This window comes from Charadrius vociferus, unplaced genomic scaffold (genome assembly GCF_000708025.1).
Source record: "Charadrius vociferus isolate BGI_N301 unplaced genomic scaffold, ASM70802v2 scaffold420, whole genome shotgun sequence".
Taxonomy (NCBI): Eukaryota; Metazoa; Chordata; class Aves; order Charadriiformes; family Charadriidae; genus Charadrius; species Charadrius vociferus.
In genome coordinates, this window is record NW_009646503.1 from 34,567 (window position 1) to 49,632 (window position 15,066).

At 35.7% G+C, this 15,066-nt stretch overlaps 1 protein-coding gene across 1 annotated transcript in view; it reads left to right on the top strand.

Moving 5' to 3' along the window:
- The window catches only part of LOC104285737 (nipped-B-like protein), a 32,570-nt gene that overhangs the window by 11,167 nt on the left and 6,337 nt on the right, over positions 1–15,066 (top strand). Inside the window, exons 4-8 of the mRNA XM_009884234.1 lie at positions 3,518–3,617; positions 5,247–5,398; positions 7,098–7,258; positions 10,502–10,621; positions 14,623–15,000. Coding sequence (XP_009882536.1) covers positions 3,518–3,617; positions 5,247–5,398; positions 7,098–7,258; positions 10,502–10,621; positions 14,623–15,000 — 911 coding nt within the window. The remainder of the gene's footprint in view (positions 1–3,517; positions 3,618–5,246; positions 5,399–7,097; positions 7,259–10,501; positions 10,622–14,622; positions 15,001–15,066) is intronic.

The window sequence follows — 15,066 nt, forward strand, 5'->3', positions numbered from 1 at the left end:
GGGCATGGGTCACGTGGTATGGAATACCTGCCCCCTGCCGGCTCCTGGGGAGATTAACCCCATCCCTGCCGGAACCAGGACAAACAGAAAGACCACCTGGCTAAAGAATTACATTAAATGTGGAATAAAATTATTGGCTCAGTACAATTTGTCAGGAAATAAAGGCATCTTCAGAAAGCTAAATATTATGTTTTGAATAGTTGTGAATATAAGGTAAAGCACAAGCAGAATTCTGTGCTGATGTTTTTTTCCAAGGTCATATTGATTTGTAGCTCAACACTAAGTTTAGAGTGACAATTGGTTTTAGTTATGGTGAACAAATAGTGCAAGAAAGATGTATTATGTGGATACTTCTTTTGCTTTGTGTCCTGGGTGCACACCCCCACCACCCCCACCTCCCAAAATTGCTGGCATGTTTCGTTTCAAGTAACGTAGCAGCAGTGTTCAAACTCTTTTTTGCTGTCTTTTGATAATAGTCCCATTGCTGGAAGTCTTCATGCAGATTAGATTTTTAGTTAGATTTTTCAGACTGTTTTCTATTACTAGGTTGTCTGAACAGACTGAGTCACACATTCAGCATCAGGCCTAACTTTGTACAAGGGCAGCATATTAATTTTATTTTAGATCTTTTTTTATCAGATGAAAGAGAAAGTTCTGGGTGCCATCTTTCAACTACATCTGTCTTACATCTTATAGTGTATGACTGAAGTGGATTTCTTTATTTAAAATTAAGAAATTATTTAGTCTCAGTTTTCATAATATTTTTTTCTCTTTTCCTTCTCAATGCTTTGGCTTTGTCTTTCAGCAGATGTGTTAAAAGATCATCTTAAATAATGTATTGCAATAGGTTAGTATTCATAGCATAACTTAGGGTGCAAAAAGGACTTAAAATTCACTTTAAACTATTTGCACAACTTGTGCATTTTTGAGGATTAAAATCTTATGCATTATTCCATAAATGTCAGTTACTTAGACAATTTTTTTAAATTTATACAAGAATTCAAGTGCATGTGTTCCTGTAAAAGGGAAAAATCTTTGTAAACGTATACTTTCAATAAGAATGTATATTTAACTGAAAAATGCTTACTTGTTGGTGAGCAGTGCTAGCTTAAGCACGCATGATGTTGTAATACAGTTTAATCATACAAGACTTTTTCCTGTGATCTTGGGCTGTGTTTTTACATAGTGTGTTCTTTGGCATTTAGTTGGAATGCTAAAATGGATTTATGAGTATAACTTTTTTCCAAGCAAAATAATTTACAGTCAAGATTGAGAGTATATGTTAAGGAAGCTCATTCTAGGAATGTTATTACTAGGATGATGTTTTCTCAAAACTGAACATTACCAACAATCAAAATTAAAGTTGCATTTAAAAGAAATTCTTAAGTATTTTAAGGTATGGAAATGCACAGTGGAGCCATAAATCTGCTGCTTAGTGATATGAAAACAATGTAAAAAATGTACAAGAAGATATTTTAGTGTTAATGGTCACAGACTAATTTCAACTCCTTTTTAGACTAAATGTTTGGGGCTTATTTTAACTCCTTCATTACATCATTACTAGGCAAACTTGTTAACTGTCTGGAAACTTTGGAGACACTGTTGTAGTGGGGTTATTTTGTTTGGTGGGGTTTTTTGTGGGTTGTTTTGGGGGGGGGGAGGGGAAGAAGAGAGGTTGTGTGGTGGGGTTTTTTTTGTTTGTTTGGTTTTTTTTTTAAGTTATCTAGATTGTGTCCCCCATGTTGCCCTCACCCCCTCCAACAGAGATTGAGAGGCGAGAACAGACTAAGTTTTAGGGTTTTTTAAATGGCATTAAAAATGGATTCATTTATATATTTTCTGTCATTCTTTTAAACCAAAAGCCACTGCATCTGTGGTTCAAAACGTGTTCTTAAATTTAGGGAGGAGAAAAGAAATAGATACATTTTTAAAGTATTTTAAAAGTGCAGTCTTTGCTTTAAGCATAAAGCAAAGCAGAATGGGCACATTACATCAGCTTTCCATACATGAATGGTAAGGATTAGTAGTCTGACTGATTACTAACTAGCTGTGGTGAGAGTGGCAGTGAGGTGAGTGAGCAGTGGGCATGCTGGGTGCTGCCTCCAACACAAACCCCCTGGAGTTTCCTCATCACTTGCCTCTGTGTGAGGCAACCAGTATCCATTTAAACAAATTTTGCAGGAGTTGAGGAGTCCCCTTCTTTTACTCGGGACAATGAAATGTGCTCTGTACTGAAGTATGGAGGTCTCTGACTTTTTTTTTTTTCAGCACAACACAGGACTTTCACTCCTGCTCTGGGCTAGTTTGCCTGTGCTAATGTACTTGGAATACAGCAAGTCATACCTACCGGGAGGCTGCATTCCTGGGGGATTATCCCATCTCTTCTCTGCTGGGGAGAGGAGAAGAGAAAAGAGGGTGATAGGGAGGATTTCTGAAACTATCTTTGCTTGTGTGAATATTGCAGTAATTGAAATCAGTAATAGTAATTCAAGGATTGATGGTTCCCAAACACTGGACTGGGGACTACTGTCAGCCTTCTATTTAACCTTTGGTTTAAAATATTTGTATTACTGATGTGCTTTTACCCACAGCTGTGGATCACTTGCTGTGGCTTCCCAAGCTGCAGTGTGCACATGAATTCTGATGCCGTTTTAGCTGCAAGACATTCAATTCTGTCATTAAAATCACCTGGTTAAAAGTCATATAAGTGTTTGTGTACCTGCACCACTTCAACTTTCGGTGTCATGTGGTGGTTAGGAAATTCTTTATACCTGTATTGAAGAGAGAGGAAAAAAAACCCAAGATTTCTTTAAATTCTCTTTAACAAAGATGTGAGTTAGTTTGAAGCACATTGGTACTTGTGGCTTGCCATCTAGTACAACTCCTGAATTTCCAAAGCATGACTGTGGGAATCTATAGGCTATGGGAGTCTACAGGTGGGATATTGGTGGTTCTTTGCAATTGAAAATATTTAAGCACCTTCTTTGATAACATTCCTTTTTAGCATGGTGGAGGTGGAATAGAAATCTTTTGTCTCTGGGTCGAAAGGCATTATGGGAGCAGGGAGAATATCTCAGCCCGAGATGATTGTTTGCTATACTTGTTCTAAAAATGGGAGATAAATTTTCTGTGTTGTTCTTACTTGTTGTGAAGTTTCCAAATCTTTTACTTATTGGCACAATGAGTACTACACACACTAGTCTGGGGTGTGGTGTATATGTCTTGTTATAAAATGTTTCTATTTACTAGCAGGTTTTTGGCTAAGGAAGGAACTACCATTGATACTTATAATTGAATTAATACTGCTTTAGGGAATACTTTTTTATATCATAGTGTAAAATGGACATCTTACATGGAATCAATCTTTTTTTTTTTAATGTTTTCTAACAGTTGTAGGTAGATCTTAATGTCTGTACAGTTTATAATCTCTTCGTATATAATAATTTCTGAAATGAGAGACTTCATTGATTAAAAAGGAAATGCATGTAAAGTAATGCTGCTGTCTTCTTCTTAACAGGGATGATGCTGTCGCAGTTTAATATTTCTCAGAATTCCATGCGAGGTAGTCCTGCATCTTCTAATTATCAACAAACCACTATCTCACATAGCCCTTCCAGGTAACACTTTCTTTTAAATGGAGTGGGATGGGCAGTAAACTGCAAATTACTTCCTACAGTGGCAGTCAATTTTTGTTGCAAGTATATGAATGGAAGATTATCAGCGTCAAGACAAATTTTGCATTTGTCTGACAGCAGGATGAGTTTCTTCAGCTGGCAAAGAAACATCTTTTTGATAGTGAGTTAATCTTTGTATTCTGGCTAGTCCCATGATTTTGGCAAACTTTCTTTCCTGCTTAAGGAATCCCCCTGCTCCTGCCACCCCTCCAGCTGTTCTCTACCTGTGGTAGAGGCTGAGACTGGTGGCAGGAGGATAGGAGAGAAGAGGCTATGTGTTCTGGCATGTATAACAGTACCAATGTGACATGAGGGGTGGGAAAGAAGGCTTGTAAAAGCATGGAGTACTGCTGTAACAGTTATACAAAAGGCTACTTAGAGGAGGATAGGCCCAGTAGTTTGGCCAGTCTTCCAGCAGCTTCCTCATCAACTTTCTGGTTCTTTTTCAAACTTTGAATGTCGGCAAGTAGCATGTACCTATAATCCAGGCCTTTGCTAGTATAATAAAGTACTCTGGACTAGAGGAGAGTTCTGTATGTAGTTTCAGCCTAGTTACTGGGCTTTAACAGTTTTCATCTCCAGTTATCAGATATCATTAAAATAGACTGTTTTCACTTCAAGTTACTGTAATTGTTTTGGCAAATGAAATGCTCGGTATCTGCACAAAAAACGGTACACTCTTTTACTTTTATATCTAAAAGTGATATTGAAGAAGGTTTTTTGAACTGTGAATATTACAGTGTGCTAAGTCTTCTTGAAATCCTTACAAAATCCTTGTGTTATATACTTTGCTATTTCTTTCTATGGAAGCTTACCTTCATAGAGTTGCTATCTAGAACTGAGGGTTGTGAAAGCATGTATTGTACTTTCTGAAGTATTTATTTAGTTTATTTTTATTTTGAAAAGCTCATATAAGAATGTAAGCTATAACGTACATGTCTTATTGTCACAAGCCTATTTTATTTTCATGGCTTCCTATCTTTAGGGTGAGTCTAAGATAAAGCCAGTGAAAGAATAAGTTGTATTCAGTGGACTTTGGGTCAGGTCCTACCTAACTGCCAATCACATTCCTATATCTTGGCAGTATAGTTCTGTTAGATGAAGTTCTTTGAAATCTTACTGGAAAAATCATATTAGAGTAGATGGCTCCTTGTTAATCCTAGCAAGCTAGTTGTTATATGATATTTAAACCGTAGCTGTCACTTTCATTCAAACTTCTAGGACTAACTTTTGGAAATTGCAGATCTTGTTTTAGTAGATATGCATATCTTATTGAAATAAATATTTGTGTCATTATTTCCTTTCCCTAGGTGGAGGTCTTATGAATGCTTTTTATTCTATTCTTTACTTTTACTAATGCAGTACCTAAGCTGTGGCTCTTAAGTAATAATTGAAGTTGGGAAGGTATCAATAGCTTAAAATACTGCTTTTGAAGGGGTTTCTTGATTGCATTGGAATTTTGTCTCTTACAGAAGGTATAATGTTCCAAAGGTATAATATTTCAAGAGAAATAATAAATTTGTCTAAATTTCCTTTTCCAAGTTTTTAAAACTTTATTTTGTTTAATTTTAGCCGGTTTGTGCCACCACAGACAAGCTCTGGGAACAGATTTTTGGCACAACAGAATAGTCCAGTGCCTAGTCCATATGCTCCTCAAAGCCCTGCAGGATACATGCCATATTCACATCCTCCAAGTTATACACCACATCCTCAGATGCAGCAAGGTAAGTCTGTGATGTTTGTTTTATTCTCCTATCTCATGTCAGCTTTACCTTCATGTGCGTGTTTCATGGCTCTCTGAATTCTTTGAAGGAGTCACATGCTTAATGTAAATCTTTGAGTTGATAGGGAAGTTTTTGGATATGTTTAAGCTTTGCTTTCCTGATGACATGGTTTAGGCCGAATTGACCACTGGGGATGTGGGGCACCCCAGATGGGACCGACAGATGCTCCCTTCTACCCCTCTTCAGAGAGAGAGGCAGAGGAGGGACAAAAAGAGACGAGTTTAGAAGGAACTAAACTACTTTAATGAAATATTAATAATAAAATAAAAAAAGAAATAATGAAATATATACAAAACCGTATCAAGCTCCCGAGATGACAATCACAACACCAGCTGGCACTGGGGCAGTCCCAGGCTGGACTCAGTGACGGACGGGAACTGGATTCCGGATCTGCATTCAGGATTGGGATCGCAGGCAGAAGAACAGAGTCCTCCTCAGACGTCGGCCATTGCAGGAAGAGAGAGCCGACCCTTTGATCCCTCAGCCTTTATACTGAGCATGAGGCAGATGGGATGGAATACCCTGTTGGTCAGTTTTGGGTCACCTGTCCTGTCTGCTCCTCCTTGCAGGTGGGACCCCACTATGCTTTTCCGCTTCCGACCCTCCAACGGGGCAAATAACAAAGCCTGAGAGAGTGAACATTGTCTGCACAATGTGCTGTTAATTTCAGTAGTTAGAGAGGCCCAGCTAAGAAGCGAAGTTACTGACCAAAATTGGTTCTGTTTTACCTCAAACCAGGACACCTGACTGTACAGAGTGGTAGTATATATTTTATTTTAAAAACAACAAAAAAAGAAGAAATAGTAAGCCACATGTTCATGTTACACTGCTCCTCCCCTATGTACACCCATCTTACATAGTTGTCACGTATACATGAGAATAGAAAAATCAAACCCAAAAGCTTTTATTTGTTAGCTATGGCAATTGTTTATCTGTACTAGCGAAAACCTAATTTTTGCCAGTGTAACATAAGTTTTGCTGCCAGCTTATTTAGCCTTACCAAACCTTTATAGTGTAAACTAGACTAAGTTGGCTAGAATTACGCTCAATGTATGCAGTAACTGGCAAAGATGACCTTCAGAATGAAGGGATTTCTTTGTTCTTCCCTCTTCTAAAAACAATCTTGAACAACATGAACATTGTTAAGTATCTAGGCATTTTTTTTTTTAGTAAGTAGAATTCTCATTGGATTCTTTTAAATCATCTGTTCTTAAAGTTTAGCAATATGCTTAGAATTTATATAGCTGTTCTGTATGTAATGTTATGTGTCTCATGAATATTTTGGAAGTTACTAAAGGTAGTGAATACAAATTATATAGAGGAAAATAAAGTTTTCTATAACCTATAAGAATACAATACTGACTGTAATTAGGATAGAATTGGAGAGAAGCTTGGTTAATCTGTACATGAAAATTAGGTTTTAAATCGTCTTGAAAATTCAAATCTTAAATATCTAATTTTATTCAAGGTATTTGTGGCAAAAGGATTGAATCAAGAAAGTTGGATTCTTGTTCAGATTCCAGACCTCTTGCTTCCAACTCTTTAATATCCACTGTTATGGTGTTTTCTGTGAAATTTTTTAAAGTTAATGACTGTGTGAACATATCAGTATAGTTATTTATATTTTTTTGTATTTCAGCTTCAGTATCCAGTCCCATTGTCACAGCTGGGATGAGGAATCTCCATGAAAATAAAGTTTCAAGTCAATTGTCTGGAAATTCAGCTAATCATCATGCTGATAATTCTAGACACGGCTCAAATGAAGACTACCTGCAGATGGTGCACAGGATAAGTAGTGATGTATGTTACCTAGATCAGTTTATTATGATAAAGCAAATATTTACTATGATAAAGCAAGTATGTGTTTAGCTGCATTAGAAGTCAGATACTACGTTGTTGTTGATGAATAAAACCACTGAAAATATATTTCAGTTTCACAGTGTACACTCAACCATGCAAATTTAATGTGTGAGTTTTAATTTTTTTTTTTCTAGATCTCTCTTTCCTTTGGAAGGGTTTGTAACATTGATTCTGATGAAATTATGAAAAGTAAAAAATCTTACTCATATGTGAGTTTATTTCAAAGAAATGGTAGAGTGTATCTGCAATTATTGTAGCAATATGTTGATGCAAACAATACTAGATTCTAAATAGGTATATAGTTAACTTGTCTTTATGAAGATTCCCATAACTGTCAATTAGACTTGACATATTTGAATAACCTATTGGGTAATATAGTAGTGTTGTCAAAACCAAAAATTCCTTTTGACACTTTTTCTTACTGGTCTATTATGCACTTTTATGGTTTCTTTATAAGACATTTTCCTATAGCAACTTTAGTTCATGTGGGAGAAATTCTTGCTGAAATCTTGAATCTAAAGGAAAAAAAAAACCAGCAACTTTCTCCCACAGTGTTTTGAACTTCTTAATTTACTTCTTAATGAGCATCTCATCCTGTGGATGAATCATGTTGGGATTGTAAAGTCTCTTACACAGTCTCTTAACAGTTCTTAAGGGGATTTTTATTTTTTGACTTTAACTCTTTGAACAGTGTGGTCATAATGATGCCTACAACAGTAGGCATAACAGGAGGAGTTACAGAACTTCATCAAAACCTGGTGGCAAGCAGGCCTTTTTTATTTTTTTATTTTTTTTTTTTTTTTGCATGTGTGTTTTATTTAGCTTACAAAAACTGCGGGTAACTCTTGTCTTCCTAAATTAGCTTGTGGAAGCAAAAAAAAGTGTTGTATTCAACAAGTGTTCTATTAACATCGGACTTCCTAAATCTCTTACCAGGATTAATACGCTAGAACTCCAAGTGAGTTATTAGTTTTATTAGTCTTCTTTTTTTAAATGCAAGAATTATGCTAATTAAAAATATTAGCTAAGAAGTAATATCTTAAACAAGAGAGTTTTGTAATGAAGGAATCTATCATAATACACAATCATCAGATGTTTTTCTCAGTCTCTGCTTTAGCAATGCAAATTCTTCAAAATAAGAAGCTGTTCTTGGCATTAAGTGTGTATATATCCCCCAACTATGTTAAAGGTACACTTTCAAGAGAATCTTGTTTTTTTAAGACAAGATTTTTGGAAAACTTTTTAATATTAGGATAATTTATTTCACAGTGTTAAAGAGGAAGTATTTAAAAACATTCATCCCTAATTTTGTGATCCAAGCAATACAATCACTTCCTAGTTCATGAGAACATAGACATCAAACTCATTCAAAACTGACAGACTATGAAAACGTAAAACATACCATCATTGTTCAGTTTAATTGGAGAAATACTAAAGGTTAAAAGTAATCATAACTTTAAAAGCTGATTTTAGTAGCTATCATGCAGAAAACAGTTTGAAGAATTTGGATTAATTAGTTTTGCATCTACGCATGAATAATAAGCTTAATCATAATGTTGCAGCCTTTTCAGAAGCAGTGTGACCTTTGGCACAGATAGTTATGAATGAGGATTATTAAATCATAAAACTTAAACTTTATTGTTCAGTCTTTTTCTTATTTTTAGGATTTTGTTGCTTTAAAAATGATGAATAGTTACAGGATATTGTGTATTTGCAATATATGATTTTGCAAAATCAGCAAGTATACCCTTGAAGGCTCACTGTGCATATACTCAATTTAAGGACCATTTTTTAAAAAAATTGAGAACATTCCTAGAATATAAGTTCGTGCTTACATTTCACCACTTGATGAAGTTCTGAACTAGGAAACAGTAAATGAACAGTTCTGAAAATTTGTCAGCTATGGTAGGAATGGCATGTGTACCTGAAAGGTCATTTGCCTAGTTCGTTTGTTTACTTAATTTAATAAAAGGCACCTTTGCCTGTGTCCTTGGCAATCATGGGTAGAGAACCTCTCCTGTCCCAATAAAACATATATATATGTGTGTGTATATATGTATATAGATTTATTACAATTCAAAGATAATTCAGGTTTGAAAAAAATCAGCTCCATAATTTCAATGTATTAAATAAATGAGTAACTCATACATCAGGAAACTAATTCATTTTGACTTGCAATAAAACACATGTAAGTTTAAGGTATAGTTCTTTTTATTGCACTGAATCTGAATATTAGATTACTTTGCACATGAAGCTTTCATCATGTGAGGCAACAAGTCTTTTTGCAAGCACTGTTGCAAAAATAAGTGTAATTAATAGCACAGCATGAGTTTTAGATTCATTTTGCTGTGTGGGGGGGGGGGGGGAATCTAATATAATTGTTTTGTAAGTGCCCATGGATGGTGAAACTGATGAAATCTGGTTTCTTACAGATTTATATTCTTTGCCTTCTGTGCACCTTCAGTCCATAAATATCAAACTTTTTTCCTTTTCCCTAAGCAGTGTGAACTACGCCTTCACAAGGTGTAACATGTACAGTGGCTAGTTGCTGCTATGCATGTGGAAATTGGCTGTTTGGCCATTGTCAGGGAGCGTGTAGTTGCCATCCATCTCAGCTGCTGTAATGGGAGTGCTACAGGTTTTGTTCAGTCCTGATGTGTGTATGCTGGAGAATATAAATACAAAGTGTTAGTTTGCTTAACTGTAAAAGTAAGATGGCATTCTTTTAATAACTTTAAGGGTAGGTTAAGTGAAAAAATGCTGAGTTTGTTTTTTTTAAAAAAAAAAATCTACTTTTTATACTCGGTTTCTTTAAGTTGGTATTGTATAGACTTCATCTTTCTGCTTTTCAGCTCTTTACTATGAGTGCATGTAAGAAAAAGTTTCTAAATGGAATCTTAATGTCAACTAAAAGTGCTTATTTAGCTAGAAGATATAGATATAGATTTATTTTTGTGTGCATGTTCTGATTCTAGATTGTTCTGAAGGCTGATTGTGCTCTGTAATGTTGCCTATATATAGTAGTCTAAATTACAAAGAATTTTATATAAATAAATATTTTTCTAATATTTGTTGTATGCTTTTTCATCCAATCCAATTTATCAGTATATGTACTAATTTCAGTCTTTATTTTATCAAATGTTCATGTTCATAATGTTAATTTTTTTATCATTGTCACTTTAGGATGCTGATCCTTCAATAAGGAATGCTGCATCTTTTTCCTTGAGGTCACCACAGTCAGTCTGCTCTCCAGCTGGAAGTGATGGAACCCTTAAAGGTAGTCTAGCAGTCACATATATCAATGTATTTTTTCCTAATTTTAAAAAACAAAGAGTTTAAAGAGGAATTTAGTTAGTTCTCCCAACTTCTGTATTCCAATAGTACTAAATATAGTACCAATATTACTAAATATATAGTACCAATAGTACTATATAATACCAATATTGGTACCAATAGTACCAATATAATAGTACCAATAGTACTAAAGCGTATGTCATTAAGTTTTGGATACAAAATTATTTTGAGCCCTGATTCAGAAGAAATTTCTGAAGGTGCAAAAATTGACTAATACTTCAAAACAAAGCTCAAATTCATAGAGGACAGAAGAATTTTAAATCCTTTCCAATATGAGGATTAAATTCTTTATAAAAATGGTTTCAGTTGCTCTACATAAGAAATGGCTTGAAGGCAGCATTTACGAGTATTGAAATCTTAACCAGCTCAAAAGTGTTTTAACATGCAATGCTTGTCTTGATTGCAGTCATCAAATTCTAAGAACGTGAAATTAAAAGTAGTTCAATGAACACATATATATATAGCATAAACCAATATATATAGCATAAATAAAGCCTGAAAACCTTAGATGTGGAGAAGGAATAGGGTGAACTGTCAGTCAGCTGAGAAAATATTTCCTTATGCTAAAATCTGGAATGCATACTGCTGTTTTTAATATTATCCCTAAGAAGCAATGACTGAGATACATGAGACTTAGCAAAGTAGGGGTTTGGGCTTGCTTCTTGCTAATTTAGGGTTTCAGTGCTTATGTATTTACACGGCAATAGTAAAAAGATGCAACAGTGCTTTCTTCTTTTTAGCCCTGAAACAAAATTAAGTCTTTCTGGATGGTTAGGTTAGGTGGAGAGGGAGAACAGGAGATGGGGGAGATTCCAGAGAAGGTGGGGATATTGGGCTTGTGCAGCATGGATAAGAGAAGTCTTTGGGGGGGAGAACGGATGGGGGGGACGGGTGGGATGACACACAATGGATGGATGTGACCTTAGAGCAGTCTTCTCATACCTATGAGGAGACTATCAGGAAAACTTGAGTCAGGCTTTTCACAGTATTGTGGAGGAAGGATGAGAGACAATGGACTTAAATTGAAATGGGAGGTTCTGACTAGGTATAAGGAAAAACATTTTCACTGTCAGGACAGTCGAGCATTGGAAAAGACCAGAGATTCTTTGTATTTTTAATCCTTGGAGGTTTTCAAGACCAGGCTGGATAAAGTCCTGCATAATGTGACCTTGCTCACCCTGCTTTGAGCACAAGGATCAACTAAAGACCTCCTGAGGTCCCTTCTTAACTGAATTATCCTGTGATCCTGTGTCTGCTAAATGATCTCTGTGGTCCATCTTCTGTAGGCATATACTGTGTTAAACAGCAATAGAAGAAATGTGGCTCAAATGCAAATGAGAAGTACTTGTATAGCATGCCAGCAACATAAATATTTTAGGAGGTCTTGTGCTAAAGGACTTGTAAGACTTGTGTAAGTGGCAAAGACTAAATGTGGTTGTTTTTCTTTAACTCAGTACACAAAATCCATGTTTGTTGAGTGCATCAGTTTAACAACATTGTGAATCTAAGCTACTTCCACTCAAATATATGATTGCCACTCAGCCAGAAGAAGGGATACCTTTTCAGATAAGTTCTGCGAACAATCTGATTATACAATTCAGATTGTAATGTTTCAGCATTAGAGGGGCTGAAAAAGTGCAAGGGGAGCTTTTTGATTTATTTATCTGTATGTTAGTTTAACTTTTCTCATTGATAAAGCACACAACTGAAATACTGTTACTAACGGTGCTACCATTTTGCCTTCTTAAAGAGATTAATGAACCTGAGAGAACCAGTTCTTAATGCTGCAAGAATCTTGCCAGACGTTTACTTCCTCTAATCTTGCATTTTAGAAATGTATTGAAGAGGTGTGGATAATTACAGTGTTCCTTAGAATATGTGATCCCTGACAGTGAGTTTTTGGCTTATGATTTGGAGTGAAAGGGATTGATTATGCTGATAAATTTTCCAGTGATGAACAAACAGCAAGTATCTATGCTGAGCTTTTCGTTGCTACTCTCATTAGTCCCTGAAAGTTAGGTTGACTTTGCAAACTTAGATAAAGAAAATGAACAAAATATTTAATTGTTTGTTTGGGAGGACAAAAAGAATGTCACTAGACATCATCAGTCCAGCGAAAGATCACAGGAAGGATGTTATAATATCTAAGCTTTCTTATATAACCTAGAAATGTGAGGCAATTATCAAAGGTACGGATACAGACTGCATTTCTGTACTTCTGACATGGAAGTAGCATGGACTTCTGAAGACTTGGAAAATGTGATTGTACAGCCTTGAATTACTTTAAGACTGCAGAATAGCTGTCTGATTGACAGAATCTGAATGAGGAAGAAGTTTTGTTTGCAACTCAGGAAAACATTTGAGAGATGGCAGAAGTTATATTTGTTCTTTTGGTTGGTTATTCACTTACTCAATGGAGTAAAATTTCTCTGTTACAGATTTTTTTGCCTCACTTCTGCTCCAGTAAAGGTACCAGAGCAGCTGAAGTTTTATCCAGAAGTTCTAGGCTGGTCTTTATCCTTTCTTTTTTATGTAAATATCTTTAGCTATGCAAATAGAATAGTGGCTCTGCTTTCATAGAAAATTCATTTCTGTGAATTCATCTACAGAGAATTAACGTGTTGAGCTCATATATTCTGTGGTATCCATTACCCAAGATTGATTACTCATCAAAATTCTTTATCCATTTGTTCTACTTTTGCACTACTCTGGAATCTCAAAAAAGATTATTTTTTTTTTTTTTTTTTTACTTAAGACAACTTCTAAGGATCTGTATAAAGGAAAGCCTCCCACAATGTTTTTAGTCCATTGCTTTCCAAAGAGAAGAGTTCATATATTTACAGTCCTGTTTCCATACAGTTTGCTAAACTCCTGGGAAAACATCTTCAAGGAATAGCAACAATCCTTATGAAACTGTATAATTTTGTATTCTTTTCCAATGAAACTGTATAATTTTGTATTCTTTTCCAGAAATAAGTTGTATTTCCTCCAGAAATTTTTATTTGGTACTTGATTATTTTTTTAATAATTTGGAAAGATTACTTTCATTCTCTTAGGGATTTATAGGACTTCTCCACAGAGATTCCTTTACACTTGGTCTTTGAATGTATAGTGGGTGGCAAGAAGACTTAGGAATCTTCTCAAATCTGTAGTACAGACTTCAGTGCTCTCAAAGGTACTTGTTAAGAAAAATTATCATCTCATCCTCTCTCCTTCAAAAAAAAAGTGGAAGAAATTTATTCACAGATATTTTCTGAGGGGGCCAAAATAAACATTCGTTCTTGTTTCTTTCTTCAAGTCTTAACTTTTTATGCAAGGATACTTCTGAATGCAGAAGTTCTAAGCTAGAACAGCCAAAGCTGATTTTTTTCATGAGGCATTTGAAGCTCTGGAGAAAGTGGTGGGACTCTTCCCTGAAAACTATTGAAAGAGTATGTGGAAAGTGAATACAATCTGTCCCGAAAAACCTCTCAAATGTATGTTGTTCTTTGTTTCATATGCTGTCCCTTTAAGTTTGAATTTTAAATTGTTATGCTCTTTGAAAACAAATGTTAATATAGTCTGTTAATCAAAATAAGTAATAATTTATTTATATCTAGTATAAAACTTGGAAAGCTTTCCGGAGGAAGATTCTGTGATTTTAGAAAATATAGCAGGAAAGGGCTTGGGGGCTTCCTATCTTCTTAACCTCATGTTGGATTAGCTGTACCAGTATCACTCCCAATAACTTCCATCTGAGTTTTTTTTTGTTGTTAAAATGTCAGTAATGGAGTTTCCTTACTCTTGCCGTGCAACCTGTTCAAATTCTTAGTGCTAGAAAGGGCTTTAAACTAGATATGAGGGGGGAGGGGGGGATAACTGGGCCTGATAGGACTAAACTCAAGGGAAACACACCAGGGCTTGAGGGATGGTGGACTAGCATGGACTCTTACTCTACCAATTCATTTCAGAGAAGTGATAGACACCTAGAAATTGTGGAAACACCTGAGAAGGGCCTGGTAGGAAATGGGGCCCACACTCACAAAAAGATGTTGAAACCATTAGCTCATCTGAAGTGCATCTATACCAATGCACGCAGTATGAACAACAAACAGGGGGAGCTTGAAGCCATGATGCGCCAGGAAAACTATGACATAGTGGCTATCACGGAAACGTGGTGGGATGCCTCCCATGACTGGAGTGCCACAATTGAAGGCTACAAACTCTTCAGGAGGGATAGACAGGAAAGGAGAGGTGGCAGAGTGGCTGTGTATGTCAGAGAATGCTATGAGAGCTCAGAAATTAAGTATAGTGATAACAGGGTCGAGAGTGTTTGGATTAGGATAAGGGTAAATAAAGGTGATATCGCTGTGGGAGTCTGCTATAGACCTCCCAACCAAAGCAGTGAGGTGGAC